We start from the raw sequence: 17,875 nt of genomic DNA, 5'->3' as shown, positions 1-17,875 counted from the left end.
GCTGGAGTAGCAATTCTCATATCAGACAAAATAGACTTTAAAATAAAAACTACTATGAGAGACAAAGAAGGACACTACATAATGATCAAGGGATCAATCCAAGAAGAAGATACAACAATTGTAAATATTTATGCACGCAACATAGGAGCACCTCACTACATAATGCAAATGTTAACAGCCATAAAAGGGGAAATCAACAGTAGCACAATAATAGTGGAGGACTTTAACACCCCACTTTCACCAATGGACAGATCATCCACAATGAAAATGAATAGGGAAACACAAGCTTTAAATGACACATTAAACCAGAAGGAATTAATTGATATTTGTAGGACATTCCATAAAAAACAAGGGAATACACTTTCTTCTCAAGTGCTCATGGAACATTCTCCAGGATAGATCATATCTTCGGTCACAAATCAAGCCTTGGTAAATTTAGGAAAATTGAAATGGTATCAAGTATCTTTTCCAACCACAATGATATGACACTAGATATCAATTACAGGAAAAAAATTGTAAATAATACAAACACATGGAGGCTAAACAATATGCTACTAAGTAACCAAGAGATCACTGAAGAAATCAAAGAGGAAATCAAAAAATACCTAGAAACAAATGACAATGAAAATATGATGACCCAAAACCTATGGGATGCAGCAAAACAGCTCTAAGATGGAAGTTTATAGCAATAAAATCCTACCTCAAGAAACAAGAAAAATCTCAAATAAACAACCTAACCTTACATCTAAAGCAATTAGAGAAAGAAGAATGACCAAAAAAACCAAAGTTAGCAGAAGGAAAGAAATCATAAAGATCAGATCAGAAATAAATGAAAAAAAATGAAGGAAACAATAGCAAAGATCAATAAAATTAAAAGCTGGTTCTTTGAGAAGATAAGCAAAATCATAAACCATTAGCCAAACTCATCAAAAAAAAAAAAAGGGAGAAGACTCAGATCAACAGACTTAGAAATGAAAAAGGAGAGGTAACAACAGACACTGCAGAAATACAAAGGATCATGAGAGATTACTACAAGCAACTATATGCCAATAAAATGGACAACCTGGAAGAAAAGGACAAATTCTTAGAAAAGCACAACCTTCTGAGACTGAACCAAGATGAAACAGAAAATATAAACAGACCAATCACAAACACTGAAATTGAAACTGTGATTAAAAATCTTCCAACAAACAAAAGCCCAGGGCCAGATGGCTTCACAGGCGAATTCTATCAAACATTTAGAGAAGAGCTAACACCTATCCTTCTCAAACTCTTCCAAAATATTGCAGAGGGAGGAACACTCCCCAACTCATGCTACGAGGCCACCATCACCCTGATACCAAAACCAGGCAAAGATGTCACAAAGAAAGAAAACTACAGGCCAGTATCAATGAGGAACATAGATGCGAAAATCCTCAACAAAATACTAGCAAACAGAATCCAACAGCACATTGAAAGGATTATACACCATGATCAAGTGGGGTTTATCCCAGGAATGCAAGGATTCTTCAATATACGCAAATCAATCAATTTGATAAACCATATTAACAAACTGAAGGAGAAAAACCATATAATCATCTCAACAGATGCAGAAAAAGCTTTCGACAAAATTCAACACCCATTTATGATAAAAACCCTCCAGAAAGTAGGCATAGAGGGAATTTACCTCAACATAATAAAGGCCATATATGTCAGACACACAGCCAACATCATTCTCAGTGGTGAAAAACTGAAACCATTTCCACTAAGATCAGGAACAAGACAAGGTTGCCCACTCACACCACTATTATTCAACATAGTTTTGGAAGTTTTAGCCATGGCAATCAGAGAAGAATAAGAAATAAAAGGAATCCAAATCGGAAAAGAAGATGTAAAGTTGTCACTGTTTGCAGATGACATGATACTGTCACTGTTTGCAGATGACATGATACATATACATAGAGAATCCTAAAGATGCTACCAGAACACTACTAGAGCTAATCAATGAATTTGGTAAAGTAGCAGGATACAAAATTAATGCACAGAAGTCTCTTGTATTCCTATATACTAATGATGAAAAATCCGAAAGAGAAATTAAGGAAACTCTCCTATTTACCATCGCAACAAAAAGAAGAAAATACCTATGAATAAACCTACCTAAGGAGACAAAAGACCTGTATGCAGAAAACTATAAGACACTGATGAAAGAAATTAAAGACAAGACAAACAGATGGAGAGATATACCATGTTCTTGGATTGGAAGAATCAACATTGTGAAATAACTATACTATCCAAAGCAATCTACAGATTCAATGCAATGCCTATCAAACTACCAATGGCATCTTTCACTGAACTAGAAGAAAAAATTTTACAATTTGTATGGAAACACAAAAGACCCCGAATAGCCAAAGCAATCTTGAGAAAGAAAAACGGAGCTGGAGAAATCAGGCTCCCTGACTTCAGACTATACTACAAAGCTACAGTAATCAAGACAGTATGGTACTGGCACAAAAACAGAAATATAGATCAATGGGACAGGATAGAAAGCCCAGAGATAAAACCACGCATATATGGTCGCCTTATCTTTGATAAAGGAAGCAAAAATATACAATGGAGAAAAGACAGCCTCTTCATTAAGTGGTGCTGGGAAAACTGGAGAGCTACATGTAAAAAAATGAAATTAGAACACTCCATAACACCATACACAAAAATAAACTCAAAATGGATTAAAACCCTAAATGTTAGACTGGATATTATAAAACTCTTAGAGGAAACCATAGGCAGAACACACTTTGACATAAATCACAGCAAGATCCTTTTTGACCCACCTCCTAGAGAAATGGAAATTTAAAAAAAAATTAACAAATGGGACCTAATGAAACTTAAAAGCTTTTGCACAGCAAAGGAAACCATAAACAAGACGAAAAGGCAACCCTCAGAATGGGAGAAAATATTTGCAAACAAAGCAACTGACAAAGGATTAATCTCCAAAATTTACAAGCAGCTCATGCAGCTCAATATCAAAAAAACAAACAACCCAATCCAAAAATGGGCAGAAGACCTAAATAGACATTTCTGCAAAGAAGATATACAGATTGCCAACAAACACATGAAAGGATGCTCAACATCACTAATCATTAGAGAAATTCAAATCAAAACTACAATGAGATATCACCTCATACTGGTCAGAATGACCATCATCAAAAAATCTACAAACAATAAATGCTGGAGAGGGTGTGGAGAAAAGGGAACCCTCTTGCACTGTTGGTAGGAATGTAAATTGTTACAGCCACTATGGAGAACAGTATGGAGGTTCCTTAAAAATCTAAAATTAGAACTACCATATGACCCAGCAATCCCACTACTGTGCATATGTCCTGAGAAAACCATAATTCAGAAAGAGTCATGTACCACAATGTTCATTGCAGCACTATTTACAATAGCCCAGACATGGAAGCAACCTAAATGTCCATCAACGGATGAATGTGTAAAGCAGATGTGACACATATGGACAATGGAATATTACTCAGCCATAAAAAGAAATGAAATTGACTTATTTGTAGTGAGGTAGATGGACCTAGAGTCTGTCATAGAGTGGAGTAAGTCAGAAAGAGAAAAACAAATACCGTATGCTAACACATATATATGGATTCTAAAGAAAAAAAATAGTTCTGATGAACCTAGGGGCAGGAGAGGAATAAAGACACAGACGTAGAGAATGGTCTTGAGGAGATGGGGAGGGGGAAGGGTAAGCTGGCACGAAGTGAGAGAGTGGCATGGACTTATATACACTACCAAATGTAAAATAGATAGCTAGTGGGAAGCAACTGCATAACACAGGGAGATCAGCTCGGTGCTTTGTGACCACCTAGAGGGGTGGGATAGGGAGGGTGGGAGGGAGACGCAAGAGGGAAGGGATGTGCAGATATATGTATACATATAGCTGATTCACTTTGTTACACAGCAGATACTAAGACAAAATTGTAAAGCAATTATACTCCAATAAAGATGCTAAAAAAATTTTTCAGTTAGGTTTGGACTTCATCCGTTTCATGTGGATTTTATTTTCTAGTGTAATCTTTATGTATTATGTTTTTTACCCTCCCTCGATTTGAAATTCAATCGAGTTTTCTTTTATTCTTGCTTAACTTTCATAAGCAATGTGTTTAATACAGTAGATGCATGTAATAAATCAAGGAATAATATACATAAAATTTCACTAATGTAGAAAGACGTGTGTGAAATCAGTCATTTAGAAAGGATAAGAATATTAATTTATTGCCTTAAATTAAGCAAAAGGAAACGATGTAATTGAGGCAATAAAAGACTAGTTAGTCTTTCATTTTTCTTTGGGAATGTTTTTAAAGAAGGACCAGAGCCTTTTTATGTAATATAAATTAGAGTGTTCAGTAGCATGTGCTGATGGGGAAGGAAAAAATAAAACCGTAAACCAGTTTCTATTTTCTTAAGAATTTATTCTGAAGTGAATTTTTAGCATCTTGATACTGCTTTATTGACAAAGAAATTAAGGTACTTTATTTTGTTTGCCAATATTCCCACATATATATCTTTGTTTAGAACCCACAGTTTCTGCTAAATAAATTACTTCCCTTCGGCTTTAGATCAAAAGCAACCTCAAAAGGACATCTTTTCTCAAATTCAATTACTGACTCTTGGGACTTACATGGAAAAGTTATGGTTATAAAAAAGAAAAGATCAGCCACTTGCATCTGAAGATGTTTATAGCATTAAGATAGATGGATTATACAAGGTCTGCTTCTAATATTTTCTCTTCTGATGATACAATTTAAAAAGATAAGCACTGATTCTTACTTTCATAGTAGTCAGCTCTGTATTTCCCTCATTGTCCCCCAACGTTCTCTTGGATTTGGGGTGTTAATTATATTCCACTAACCTTCACTTCTAAGATCGCAAGGCTCTTATCTGCTCAGATCCACAAATAACATCAATTAGGTAAATGTGGCATTTCCACTCTCTCGTGCAATCCTGTTTAACTATCAGTATCATGATAATACATCTAGGATTCTGTAGCATGGTCCTGGTTTCAAATATTTTTGAGTATGGATGTAAATTTATATGTTAGAACTCAGGCAGTGGTTTGATTTTTAGTTCTAATAATATAATCACTATAAATATATGAGACATTAAAACTTTGAAATGAAAAGTGTATTTTAAAAGAGTTCTCATTTTAAAACTGCAGGTAATCTTTTAAAAACAGTTATATATGAATTAATTAACATTATATATTACTATAAATAAAAGTGAATAGTATCTGGTGGTGGCATACATTACAAAAAGTAAAAGCATATTGAAACTACCTTTTGTCAGAAATTTACTTAGCAACATGGCGTAAGATGAGAGGTCTTGGCACTCATCTTGAATTAGAAAAACCTATTCACCCTAAAAAGCTATCAAAATTGTTACTCTGGTCAGCTGGGGTAAGGGCCTGGAAGGGACGATTTGTTAAACAGTTGAGGTCAGAATCCTGTCATAGTTCAGTGTGATAAAAATTTTGCCATTCAGTTATTTTTTAAATTTAGGAGCTTTTAAGATTTAAGGTAATATTATGATTCTATAGAACTAAGTAAGTTTTATCCTACTGACCTGAGTCTTGTAATGCTTGTTCTGCCTTTGAGGACTCATAAGAATTCTTGTTTTCATCTATGCATGAAGCGTATGTGTATCTCTCCACCATCTCTCTTGCATCCTTCTATTTCCTTGACCTCAGAGATTCACCTTTTGCAGTTATAAATGATCACTTTATGAGAATACAATTTCTGTTTGTGGCTGAGGGCTCCTCTCTTCTTTGTTTGACAAGTTCTATACAAAGTTCCCTGGAATAGGAACAGGGTTCCTTCTTTATTCACTAGAAATGAGCCAGGAAAAAAGGGGCCTTCGGATGATGTCTAGACTGTCTATGTTTGCGGAGCAGATGTTCTAACAGTGTGCCCAGGTTGAAATGACAGCTTGTCATGGCAGGACTTCAGGTCTTACTGGAAAATCATAGCAACATTCTCAATGATAATTTCTGGGATTAAGGAAAGCATCTGCAGAAGAGCAATAATGTTTTCAGATCTTGCAGGCACTGATTATTATGCCAGCATGATTAACACACTTCTCCTGGATCCAATGCATATTAAGCAAATCAGGAATAATGCTGTGCCTCTTACATTAGCTCTTTATTTCTTCTTAGTTCTATGTTCTTTGTCCAGTATCAAATTGTGGCTTTATTTAATTGAAAAAATTTAAAGGCATAGTAGGGTAATCTGGTCCAAGGCAGTATATCTTTAAAAACAAATATTCTTCCAGACTACTACACTGCACATATGTATCTAATATATACATAAGAGTATAAATTGAACCCAATCCCACTGGCCAGAAAGAAATCCTGTGTCTTCAAAGAGAAGTTTTCCACCTCTCCAGGACAATCTGGTCCTAGGCATCCTTTCTAAATTTGATTTGATGAGCTCAAGCCCCCCACAAGTATCCACTCATTCCTCCAAATTTATGCATATGACCAATGTATCTAGCCTCTAACTTCAACCTCCTATCAGGAAACACTGAGTCATTAAATAAAATAACATTGTGGTTTCTGGGGAATACAGGAGAGAACATTGTTCCCTTTTTGTACTTTGGCACCAAAAGGTTGGTATCAGGAATGGCTGCACCAGTATCTACAGCTGACTGACAGTTGTTTGCAACCTCAAACTCTCCAGTTTATCTTCTGTTGACAAAGAAATCTCCATCTGCTGTGTGTGACAAAGGAGTGCTCACTATTTCTCTACACATTTCTTGGAAGGAAACATCTTCCTTCCCGCCTCTGGTCTGGGTTTTTTAGCAGTATTTCCAAATAGCACATGCTCTTCTGGTGATCACAGCAGTTTCCACGGTTAAGTAAGAAACCTTTGAAATTGATCAAGCTCCAATTCCCATGTGCCTTGTCTGACATTTAGCTGGTGCTTGCCCTTTCATCCAAACTCTCTGGATACAGAAGCCAGGAGACTTTAAAAAAACAAAACAAAACAAAACTATTCCTAAGGGATGGACAGAAGGAAGGGAGCACCATTTCCTGATAATAGTATAATTCCAAAATTAGTCTTACAAACAAAGGAGGGAGGGGACCCTGACATCATTGAATTCCCACAGCTGATATAGCTAGCAAATACTGGACCTCAACCAAAAATTTCAGAATGGATCTTCTTACCCTTTGCTAATTATAAAATAAATAGATTTCCAGACTTTTTGCAAAGAAAGGGCTTAAATGTGCACTTGAAAATGATAGGGAGAGAAAGAAGAGAAATTTTGTACTTTCCTCACAAGATAAAACTGATCTTCATCTCATGGCCGTATTCTCCAAGTTTATGAGCTTTAACTAAAATAGATTAAAGCGGACAGTGAAAAGTATTTGGGGTTTTTTTTGGCTTCTGTCCAGAAAATTTTCCCATCTTCTTTTATCTGATAGTGTCCCCTAGCCCTTGACCTCTGGCACATGACCCAGGTGTGATAAAATCCCATTGCCTTGGCCATAGCAGTTGATCCAAGGGTGATGCAAGTAGAGTCAGTCAAACGGCTTCCTTGAGATTTCTGTATAGATTCTGTGAGAAAGAAGTTCTGTTCCCTTTAGTTGGGTACAAATTAAGGTTCTTTGGTTGCAAGTATTATAAGCCAATGCAGACTACTTTAAGCAAAAAAAGAGTTTATTGTAAGGATATGAGAAAGCTCTCAGTGCTGAAGGAAAGCTTAACAACTTGACCTCGTGAAGTCAGTCTCAAGAATACGGGTATCAAAATAGACAATTTCTTCAGGGGGCACGGCCCAACCTTCGGAATGAATTAGCTCTAGCTTTTTTCTGCCCTTCCTCATTCAACTCAACTCAAGATTCAAGTTCCAGAAAAAAAAGCAAGTGTGATTGGCTCAGCTAGTCACAAGACTTTTCCTAGGTTAAGTAGGAAAGGGACACTGATTGACAGTCCCCCTGGACTGCAGAGAACAGGAGAGGCATAGTTCCCCAAAGGAAAACCATGTTTCTGTTACTAAAAGAAGGGGGAAGTAGTTCTGAGCAGGCAGAAACTGATGTTCACCAAAGATTGATAAGCCAGGGCAGCCAGGGGATCTTTCCTGATCTGTGCCTGCAATAGCTCAAATGGGGCCAACAGGCAAAGAAGAGCCAAATGAGCAGTCCAGAAACCCTGCTCAGCCTCACTGCCATTCTTACTTAGCAGCTCATACATTTCTGTTTATACCAGTTTCATTTTGGTTTCTGTCACTTGCAGCCAACAAAGTCCTGAGTGACGACTAGTTTTTATGTGAGTTATTTTTAGCCCTAGAGACCTCTAGAATGGCCTTTTGATAATTAGAACCACCCTCAATTTGTACATATTGAATAAGTAACATTTCTTGGGATCTTCTTGTAATAAGTCCCTAAGCTTTTCAGGGACTCCTGGAGGAGTTGTTTATCCTTGAGGGAAGTGCTGAAATCAGTGAGAAGACTTTGGCTTTGGGGTTCTATTCCAGGAAACAGCTCTATTTCAGGAAGACTTCAGTGGACAAAGGAAGAGGCAACCTGACAGGTAATCTCTGAATGAGACTAGGGGATTATAAAGATAAATATAAACTATTTCTATGAGGTAAATACTAAAACTCCTTAGGAACTTGTTATACTTAAAAAGCACACCTTGCAGTTATTATTCCTACATTCTCTCATTTTTCCTAAGGTTAATTTCTGGTGTTTATTGGCCTAAATGTGAAATATCCCACCGTGGAATAGTTTCTGTATCTAAGGATTCAGTAGGAGTACCTAAAAGAAAACTCTTTTCTGCAAATATAAGGATAATTATGTGGGTGGGAAAATCTCCACCTTTTGTTTCCCTGAGTTCTTGTCACTTTCCATCAAGGCAGTAACACAGTTGGCAGCAATAGGAAAGTGCAGGCTGCCTGTTTGTGCTTTGATCAAATGTCACACTGAGCTTCACGCAATCTGATGCCATGGGTGGTGAGCAGCGCTTTTGACAAAGTCCCAGCAGTTGAAACAGTGAGATCCCAGGGTCCTCCTTGTTACTTTCTTAGAAAACTCTAGGTAGACAGGTAAAAAAAAAATCTGTGTTCAATGGCAAAAGAAGGTTGTATGCAGAACTATTAGTCAAGAAATTGGTTCCTACTTTGAGGAATAGCAGCCTTTCCAAGAGCTGTGCTGAGAGACAGTAGAAGAAGAGAGGATGGCATTGTTTAAAAGACTAGATACAAATGGACGACTATTCAAGACTAGCCTTACTCCAATAAATATTAATATGACCACTCTCTAAAAGCTTGGAATTCTACCAAGGCAAGATTTTATTTAGGCCCAAAGCATTCTCATTAAAATACACTTGACAGGGTGTTACATCTTTGTGAGGATTATTTTAATCACTGTTTTGTTTGTTTTTTTCTAACTGAGATAAAATTCACATAACATAAAATTCACCATGTTAACCATTTTAAAGTGTGCAATTCAGTGGTCTTACTGTATTGACAATGTCTGTGCAAGTGTTGCCACTATCTTATTCCAGAACATTTTTATCACCCTCAAATCCCTGTTTTCTTAACATCTAGTTGCAGTAGGAGTTTTGATCCCAGGGAGGTTTGCAGGAGGAGAAATAAAAAGAGGGAGAGAAGGTTTGGGCTGAGTGCCTGGGGATGGACATCATGATAAAAAGATACTCTTTAGAATGCTAGTTAGAGTTGGCTCTGCGGTTTTGGCAAAGAGATATATCTCCTGACTTTCATAATTGTGTAGGACAGCAAGTTTGATTCTTAAAATTAATGGGATAGTGTTTAAAAATAATTTTGTGTCACTGAAAAGTCAATCCTATTACAAGCCTCCCTCAAAAGTGTGTTTGGCTCTATTCAGACCATGAGCCCTGGGTAATGCCCTGGGATATACCTGTACTACCTGGGAGAGTCTTCTTAATGAGAGTAAAACCAAGAGATGATTTAAAGTTGATACGGCTTTCAGTGGGACAATGGGAACTTGCCTGTGGGAACTAGATATATGTTATTTGGTATAGCAGCTGTGCATATTAAGAGAAAAGAATTAAAAGGAAAAAAAAAATCCAGAAGAGTGCATGCCCTTTAGTATGCTAGCTTGAAGTCTATAAACCAGGTCCCAGATGTTCTGGTCAAAGATACAAGCTTTCATCTTAGCAGGTGACTTGATGCTCATGTGCCAACAACAGGACTTAGTCACCAAGGTCCTTTACAAAGTAACTTTGTGCTCCAAAACCAAAGGGAGCAAAGATGGTTTTGAAATCTAACCTTAGGTTCCTGCCTACTAATGTTTACCAAAAGGTGGACTCAAGCTTTGAACGGGTATAATAGGCATTTCACTGAATTCTGTGAGTGAACTAAACTGTGAGCACTTCAGGTGCAGGTTGTGGAGATGAGGCAAGGAATCTGCCCTGGGCCGTGATTATCTGTACAAAGTAAAACCAACAAACAAGGATCAGGCTGTAAGTAAGTTTCCTGCTGTGCCAATTTTATAATAAAGGTGTTTTTCTTTTTGGTTGAACTTTCCATTGACTAAAATCATTTATTTCCTTGGAGGTAATTTAAGTACATAGCCAATGAAATAGTTCTTCTGTGTTTACGTGTTAAAAAAAAGTTTGGTAGCTCACTGTTTCATCAGTTTGAACATACTTAAAAGTATTCCTAGTATTCCAGGACATTCCTCTTATCAGAGGTTGAATGGCAACCTTATAAATAGTCTTACTTAGAAAATGAACCAAACAGGGAAAAATTGTGCACATTTGCATAAAAAGAAATTCTAATTTATTTGGATGCATCTCTTTAATCTGCTTGTTATAACTATAGGCACTGGTTTGTAACTATAGCAGAGAAGTAGCTTCATGTTAATCCAGATAGCATGTCACTTAGAGTCAACACTTTTTCCCCTCTTGCAATTTCAATTGTTACAGTAAGATTGGCTTTCAGAGTAGGCGACCACGATGTCCCTTGATGGAGGCTGGAAGGGGTCTCCTTTCCCAAAGTGGTTCACTCTCCATTTACTATGGGGGTCCGAAGTTATACTGCTAGACATATATTTCTTGGATCATGAAGGTCTTTTGTTCATCAAGAAGAATCTACTTAAAAAGTGCAAATACACATGGATGGGTGACTCATTAAGCATTTTATTATATTTTAACTTGATTACCAGCTGAAAGTGGATCGGACATGTTGATTTTGTGCCTCACTCTTTCTTTCCTGCAATGGGCTATCCCTTCCTTTAAGGAAGTATTCTTCTCCCAGTCCACCTCTGTGCTTCTGGGAGCCACTAGTCACAACATCCTCCTTTCCCCCCCTTATTTCCCTGTGCCCCTCCGCCCGGCGGCTGGTGCATGACCAAGCTTGTCCAACCATACTTCCCCACACCTGGCTACAAAGATTGATTCATGGCCCCGGATGAGTACCCAACCCAAGCCAGGACAGAGTATTTCCTTGCACTTTTTCTAACTGGAGCTGGTGGAAAAATGCTTTATTTCCTCTCTGGAAGAGAGACAAGGAGGGCAGCCCTTAGTTAATTGTGGCCATGTGTCCAGACCCTCCTGACATCCCACTTGAGGGAATGAAAGTCTCAATGCAGAGAGAAGCAGAGTGGAGAGACACAGGTGCCCTGATGGGATCTGAGACCCTGAATCTATGGGACTCTAAGGCTAATGGCATGCACTTTCTTAGTTTGTTTACACTTGTGCCAATAAATCACCCTTTCCCCTTAAGCTATTATAACTGGGGGCATCTGCCATTTGCAAACAGATGTCTGAAAACCAAAAACAAGCATTTTATAAAAGGACACAGGACTAACTAGGGAAGGAGTGGTGTTCTGGTCAAGGGCTGTGTGTGGGAGCTGGGTCAACCCTAATTGTCCAGTGGTTAAATGGGATTCATTGTGTGTTAAAGTTACCTACATCTTTTCAGACTTTACTTTCAAATCAATTGAGAGGTAGGGCAAGGTGACCAAAGTCTCTGAGAATGAGAGCTCATATTACTCTGGGGCCACAACGGCCTTGACAATCTCCTGGGTTATTGAATGCAGGGTGAGGCTGCATGAGACCCATGGGAGAGTAAGATTGTGCAAATATTTGGTTTAAGACCTTCCTGCTGTATGTCAGTCCACTGACTCAGGTTCTCCACCAAATAAAAGAAGCAACACATGGGTTGAAAAGGGAGTCCCTGCTTTCATCCATAATTGACCTTGGAGTACTTGACTTTATTTAAATTTATATCTGTTCATAATACATTAGGGTTTTTGTTTTGTTTTGTTTTTTCCTGTACAGGTAGTTTTTTTCCCTTCTAGAAATATAGAGAAAAAGATGGACAAAGAAGCAAAGGTGGGATTTAATGTTCTCTAACCTCTCTCCACAACCATTAGAGTCCTCGTGCCTCAGTACTATTTTAATTTTGACCCATCAAACTCTCAAAGGGACAAAATCATCATTAGATAGCAAATGATATTATTTTTGTCAAAAATGAGAGTAATGAGAAGTAGATACCTTGCAATAAAATCTTTTTTTCCACTAGATTCAAAATACAGTTGAGAAGTTGAAAGCTTCTCTCAGGCGAGCTGGAGAACTTTCTCCAATGTGCTGTACAATCATCATCAGCTTCTTCTTATGCAACCAATTTGACATATGGCCATGATGCCTTAGAATAAAGACCTCTAAATGCATAATATTCTCTATTGGATTTTATTCTTTTAGGTTTCAACGTGGTAAAAGCAAATTAAACTGTCTTTATGTTGTTCTGTTTAAAGAGCAAAGGCTGCGTTTCAAAGTGATGGTGTTACATGCCATTTCAATCTCGGGAAAGTGCTATTCAAAATTGAAAATGAAAACCAAACGCATATTAAACAGTTTCCCATGTGGTCAGGATGCTGGGAGTGTCTCACTTTCTGCAGCCACCACGTCACCTACTTTGTCCTCCTCTACTATTTCCACATTCCTCCTCTTTTTTCATAATTACTTATGAGTAATAAAGGAAGCAGGAGTAAGAACAATTGCATGTTCCTGGCTTTACAAGAGTGCTGCACATCAAAGGAAGACATTCATCCTAAGGAATCATGGTTTTACAAGAGATCCACCAGGCAGAACGAGGTTTGCTATCGCTGCCGCAGAGCAGAGAAATAGCCTCACTGCCCCAGAGCTGCGCAGGCGCCCTGGGGTGATTGCCCAGGTTGCCATACATGTCTGTCCTGGGGCAAGGTAATAATCCACATCTCTAAGCCTGGGCTTATTCTTGTGGAATCCGTAAATGTACTTGCTTCAGAGGTTATTCTGAGAATTAAATGCACATGAAACACTTAGCAAAATGCCTGCCATGTAGTGTTAAATGTGAACTCATATTATTGCTGATGATGACAGTCTGAGGGGTTTTCTCCCCCAGGTTTGTTATCATCTCTGAGAGAAAACTTTTAAAAATCCAAACCAGAGTGGCTATTAAATTTTTCTGAACCAGCCAGATTTCATTCCCAACCAGGCTTCCCTGTTTGTTTCTAGCTCGTTAGCCTATTGTTAAAACACGAATTCCTTTCCTTCCCCTTGCCCGTCTTAGTCAGTCTATCGGCCCGTCTACACTTTTAGGCAAGCCCCTCTCCTTGCCCCACTTCAGAGCCCCATCCCTGGGGGCCTCAGGTCTCCTCCTTGGGCCCTGCTCTTCCCTCACTGCCACCCAACAAGACACTTCTCAGACGTGTTTCAGTCCCCTCTTCAGTCTCAGGGACTCTTCTTTAAGGAACTGCTTATTCATCCCCTGCCTCTCACACGGTGAAATCACACCCAGCCTGGAGTTAGGCGTTTGCGTGCTGTCTCTAATCATGCAGAAGGGAGGTCGGGCCAGGCCAGCACACTGTTGGCTCAGTATGCTGCCTGGCACTGTGGCCTTGCTTTCTGCTTTGTTGCCAGAAAAGCTATATGCATCACCTAGGACCAAGGGCCAGTGTGTGACTGTCACATGGTAATACTGACCTCTAGGGGCTGGCTTTCCTTCACATAGAGTCTTCATCTTCTCATTGAGTTCCAGGATTGTGATGGCAGCCTCTTGCTTAGCTGTTGCCAAATCAGTTTGTAGCTTTTCCAGTTTCCTTTTGTGCTTTAGTTTCTTAAAAAAATAAGAGTTTCCATCACTAGAGACAGATGCATCAAAGGAATAAAAAGAACTAATGATGTCTGAACAAACAGGGCCTTTGAAGGCCGGCTTAGATGAAATGCTCCCTGTTCATCTAGACTGAGTCCTGTCTGAGGTACATGTGCTCCTGTCAGAGCACTGGAATCGCCAACAATAAAAGCCTACTCTCTGCATCATAGTATCTTTCACCCTATTAAATGGTTTTTATCTGGATCTGAGCCTTGTGTTTTGGCTGCTTATATATAGAGGCAATTAGAAAAGAACTCTAGTTGGCAGTCTGCATTTTACCATTGAAGTGCCAAAACCTAAAAACATCTGATTTTTTTTCCAATCTGTAAGTAGACTCACATGAAATAATCACAGCCTTGATTCTGTCATTTTTGCCCTAACACCATAATGGTTTGCATTCAAATAAACTCTAAAACATGTGACGCTACCATGGAATGCTGATGTTTATAAATATTTACTATGGTATCTATTTAGAGAAAGTGGTCAGTGGTAAGGGGGTTTTCAAGCAATTGAAATAGCAAGGACAGGAATTCCTTGCTATAAAATAATCTGATTTATGACATCGAGACCTTTGAAGGAACTACATCAAGAAGTTGTTACATAACCAAAGGATTCCCATTGACACTGTATGACTAGAAAGCTCCGTTTATGGTTCTCACGATGGATTTGATTTATCAAACTTGGATTTCTCTGCAACTACAGAGAAGCTGTCTGTTGTGAAAAGTGCTGCGTTTGCATTTTTGTGTTGCTGCCTTTCCACTGAAGAGCTCACCTTGCCAAGTCTTTGTGGGCTGGTAATTAGGAAGCCCAGAAAATAAATGACTAACATTTCTTATCAGACATAAATCTCGAGATAAGGAAAGGAATAGTTTTTGCTCGCCAGGGAACATGGTGTTCCCCGATCTTTAAAAAGAGTAGACTCAGGTAGCAGGGAATCACTCCCTGTTTTGAGAGTAAAGCCAATAAAATCAGTTTATCAAAGATGGGATTAGATAGTCACAGACCTCTCATTTTACAGACAGCAGGACAGGACTTCATGAAAGCTTAATTAATGGCATATGCCTGGATAAAAGAAAACACATTATTCAAAGGAGAATGGTGGTCAGGGAACTTCATTAAAGAACGTTAGAGGGGTGGAAGTGGGCAGAATTTACTCAGCCCGTCCAGGTGAGAGGCGCCCTGAGCCACAGACGTTCTGCTAGAGGGGCAGTTAGTATTCATGTGCTCATTTTATCATTGTACTAATTATGAAGCACCCCTTTGGTGTTAGACACCGTGCTGGCCAGCTGTTAAAACAGTGCTGGTAAGATCTCTGCTCCATGCCACTAAGACCTTCTTACTGTCTTTCTCTGTGTCTCTGTTCACCTAAACCCTTCACAATTTGGCCTGTCATGCAGCTTAGTTCAGGGAGAGACTGAACTGATGAAGAGATGCAGGTACCTAAGTATTTGGTAGCTGTGTTTCTCCCAGTAAATTAAATTGTCTTGCTAATCTGTACTTCTCTCTCGTAAATTGGTTTGCATTAGCTTGTTCATGCAGACCTCATCTATCCCAGGTCTATGGTGATCACACCTGTGAGGGGCCTTTCCTGATGCTGCTTCAAGACGGCTCCATGCTCAGAGTTTTCACACTTTGCTTTTACTGCTTAGAACATTGGGGATGGAAAGTGGGAGGAAGGATGTAGAAACGAAAATTGGGAAAGTGGAGGGAGTGAGGGAAAGGATGGCAAGAGGGATTCAGAACAGAGTGCTAATGAAAAGTATCAAAAAAGAACTGATAATGATATACAGCCTGAAGTGTCAGGGATTTGGTGTACTGATGAGCACGATTTACACTGAAATGTGTAGGAAGGTAAGACGGGTTGATGGATGGATAGAGAAACTGATAGATACGTGATAAACTGAAGATAGCAAAGTGTCAATTGTAGTGTCTAGCTATGAAGGATATAGGTGTTTACTATAAAATCATGTCAACTTTTCTGTATGTGGAATTTTAATGATAAAATTTTGGGAGGAGAAGGAACTAAGGATTTAGTTTCCTTACATTGTCCCTCCCTTAAATCTTAATGGGTGGTATTCATATTCTGAAATTGTGTCACATCTATTCATATGCAGGTAAATATTCTTCCAGAAACTTTTCTCAAAGTAGGCATTGATACTAAATAAAGCAAAAATAAATGCAAGTTGGTGAGAATTGATGGCTGATCCCTAGGAGCTGGCATGGTGTCACTAAGTAAAACTCTTAACGAGCTACATTTCCATCCTGACGGGATAACTTAAGGGATAGCGTACAGGAACTCAGTGGAAAGATATAGCACTCCTCAGTATCACTTAAAATTTTCAGCTTTTCAGTTAAAAAGACAACTCTTTTAAACAATTCCTGTTTCCAGACCACCTTTTTGTCTTTCTCTTATTGTTATTGTTTTTTGTCTCATTATGGTTATAATATTTGTCTATTTGCCTTATGATCTGAGAAAGAAGCTGAGGATATTTAGTTTGGAGAAGACAGTATATAGGGGAGTTATGACAGTTGACTTCAGTTATCTAAGGGGTACTCAAGAGGAGAGGAAGTTGAGTCAAACAGTATTGTTCCAGAGATAGCATGAGAAACAATGTGGAGGAAACACAAGGAGACGGATTGTGGCACAGCATGAGAAAGCACCCTCCAGCAGTTAGAGCTTGAATCCATAACAAGATAGGATGAGTCCCGGCAAAGACCTCCTGCTCTGGGCAGACTCAGGCAGAGCCTGCCTGGGTGGACATCTTCAGGCAGGCCCAGAGTAACCTCTGGGACCTGGGTCAAGAAGTAATTGGAGGTCTGGCTTACCCCCAACTCCTTCCACCCCTAGCCCTCCAGGGACACAGCACTTGCATGAATGGACACCTCAGCCCTCATAGTCTCTAAGGTGGATACAGCTGTCAGAGATACTTTAGAGAGAATTCTGGTATTTGTGAGATGTTGGATAAGAAGCCCAAGAAGGCCTGTGGGTCCTTCAGAATTCAAGAATAATGTGACTCAAAATGTATAAACTTTCTTATTCAGCTGTAAGAGAAAGGGGAGGGGAAATTTAAATTTAAATTTAAATTTAAAGTTGAATAAAGGACCTAGATTGGTTGCTTAAGATTTCTGTTTGGACTTTTTGGTTATTCAGATAAAGTTTAAAACAGTTTAACGTCATTGTCTTTTTTTTCTTTTTTAAATTTTCTCCAGACAGAACTACTGTATGCTATTAATTCATAGCTTTAACCAAGTCCTTTGGGGATTTCTAAAAATTCAATTTGCCAACATGTTTTTTATTAGTCATAGACATCAAATGATTTCAGTAACAATAATATTTTCCTTTGCTTTTCTGGCATCCTCTAGCCAGGCAACCCAAGTGCTGTACTTGAATCTAATGGAGTCTGTTATGGTCTCCCTAGTAAGCAGGAGCCCCCCTCAGGGATTACTGAAAGGATAGGAAGGCTTTATAGCTTAGAGGTAAATTCCTATTACCTTGCTCTTTTCCTACTTCTCCTACAGGGTGGACAGAGGGAGGAAATCATGTATTTGTGCAGTGTTTTGAAAAGGAAATATTTATCTGTATCACATTGCTGAATAGCTTGCATTATACCAAGTCAGTGGGAATTAGGAATAATCAGGCAACTATTTATAGAAGAGTTTCAACACAGAGTTGCCAGCACTGTTTAAAATTTCTTGGTCTTTCTACACACTTTGA

At 38.7% G+C, this 17,875-nt stretch overlaps 1 protein-coding gene across 1 annotated transcript in view; it reads right to left on the bottom strand.

Annotated features, from left to right (window-relative positions):
• Nucleotides 1-17,875, bottom strand: part of CCDC192 (coiled-coil domain containing 192) — a 281,402-nt gene that overhangs the window by 50,426 nt on the left and 213,101 nt on the right. The window contains exon 7 of the mRNA XM_061188964.1: nucleotides 13,992-14,124. Within this exon, the coding sequence (XP_061044947.1) occupies nucleotides 13,992-14,124 (133 nt within the window). The remainder of the gene's footprint in view (nucleotides 1-13,991; nucleotides 14,125-17,875) is intronic.

The sequence above is a fragment of the Eubalaena glacialis genome, chromosome 4, assembly GCF_028564815.1.
Source record: "Eubalaena glacialis isolate mEubGla1 chromosome 4, mEubGla1.1.hap2.+ XY, whole genome shotgun sequence".
NCBI classification, from domain to species: Eukaryota; Metazoa; Chordata; class Mammalia; order Artiodactyla; family Balaenidae; genus Eubalaena; species Eubalaena glacialis.
Note: the sequence above shows the minus strand (reverse complement) of the source record. Positions and strands in the feature narration are given on the sequence as shown.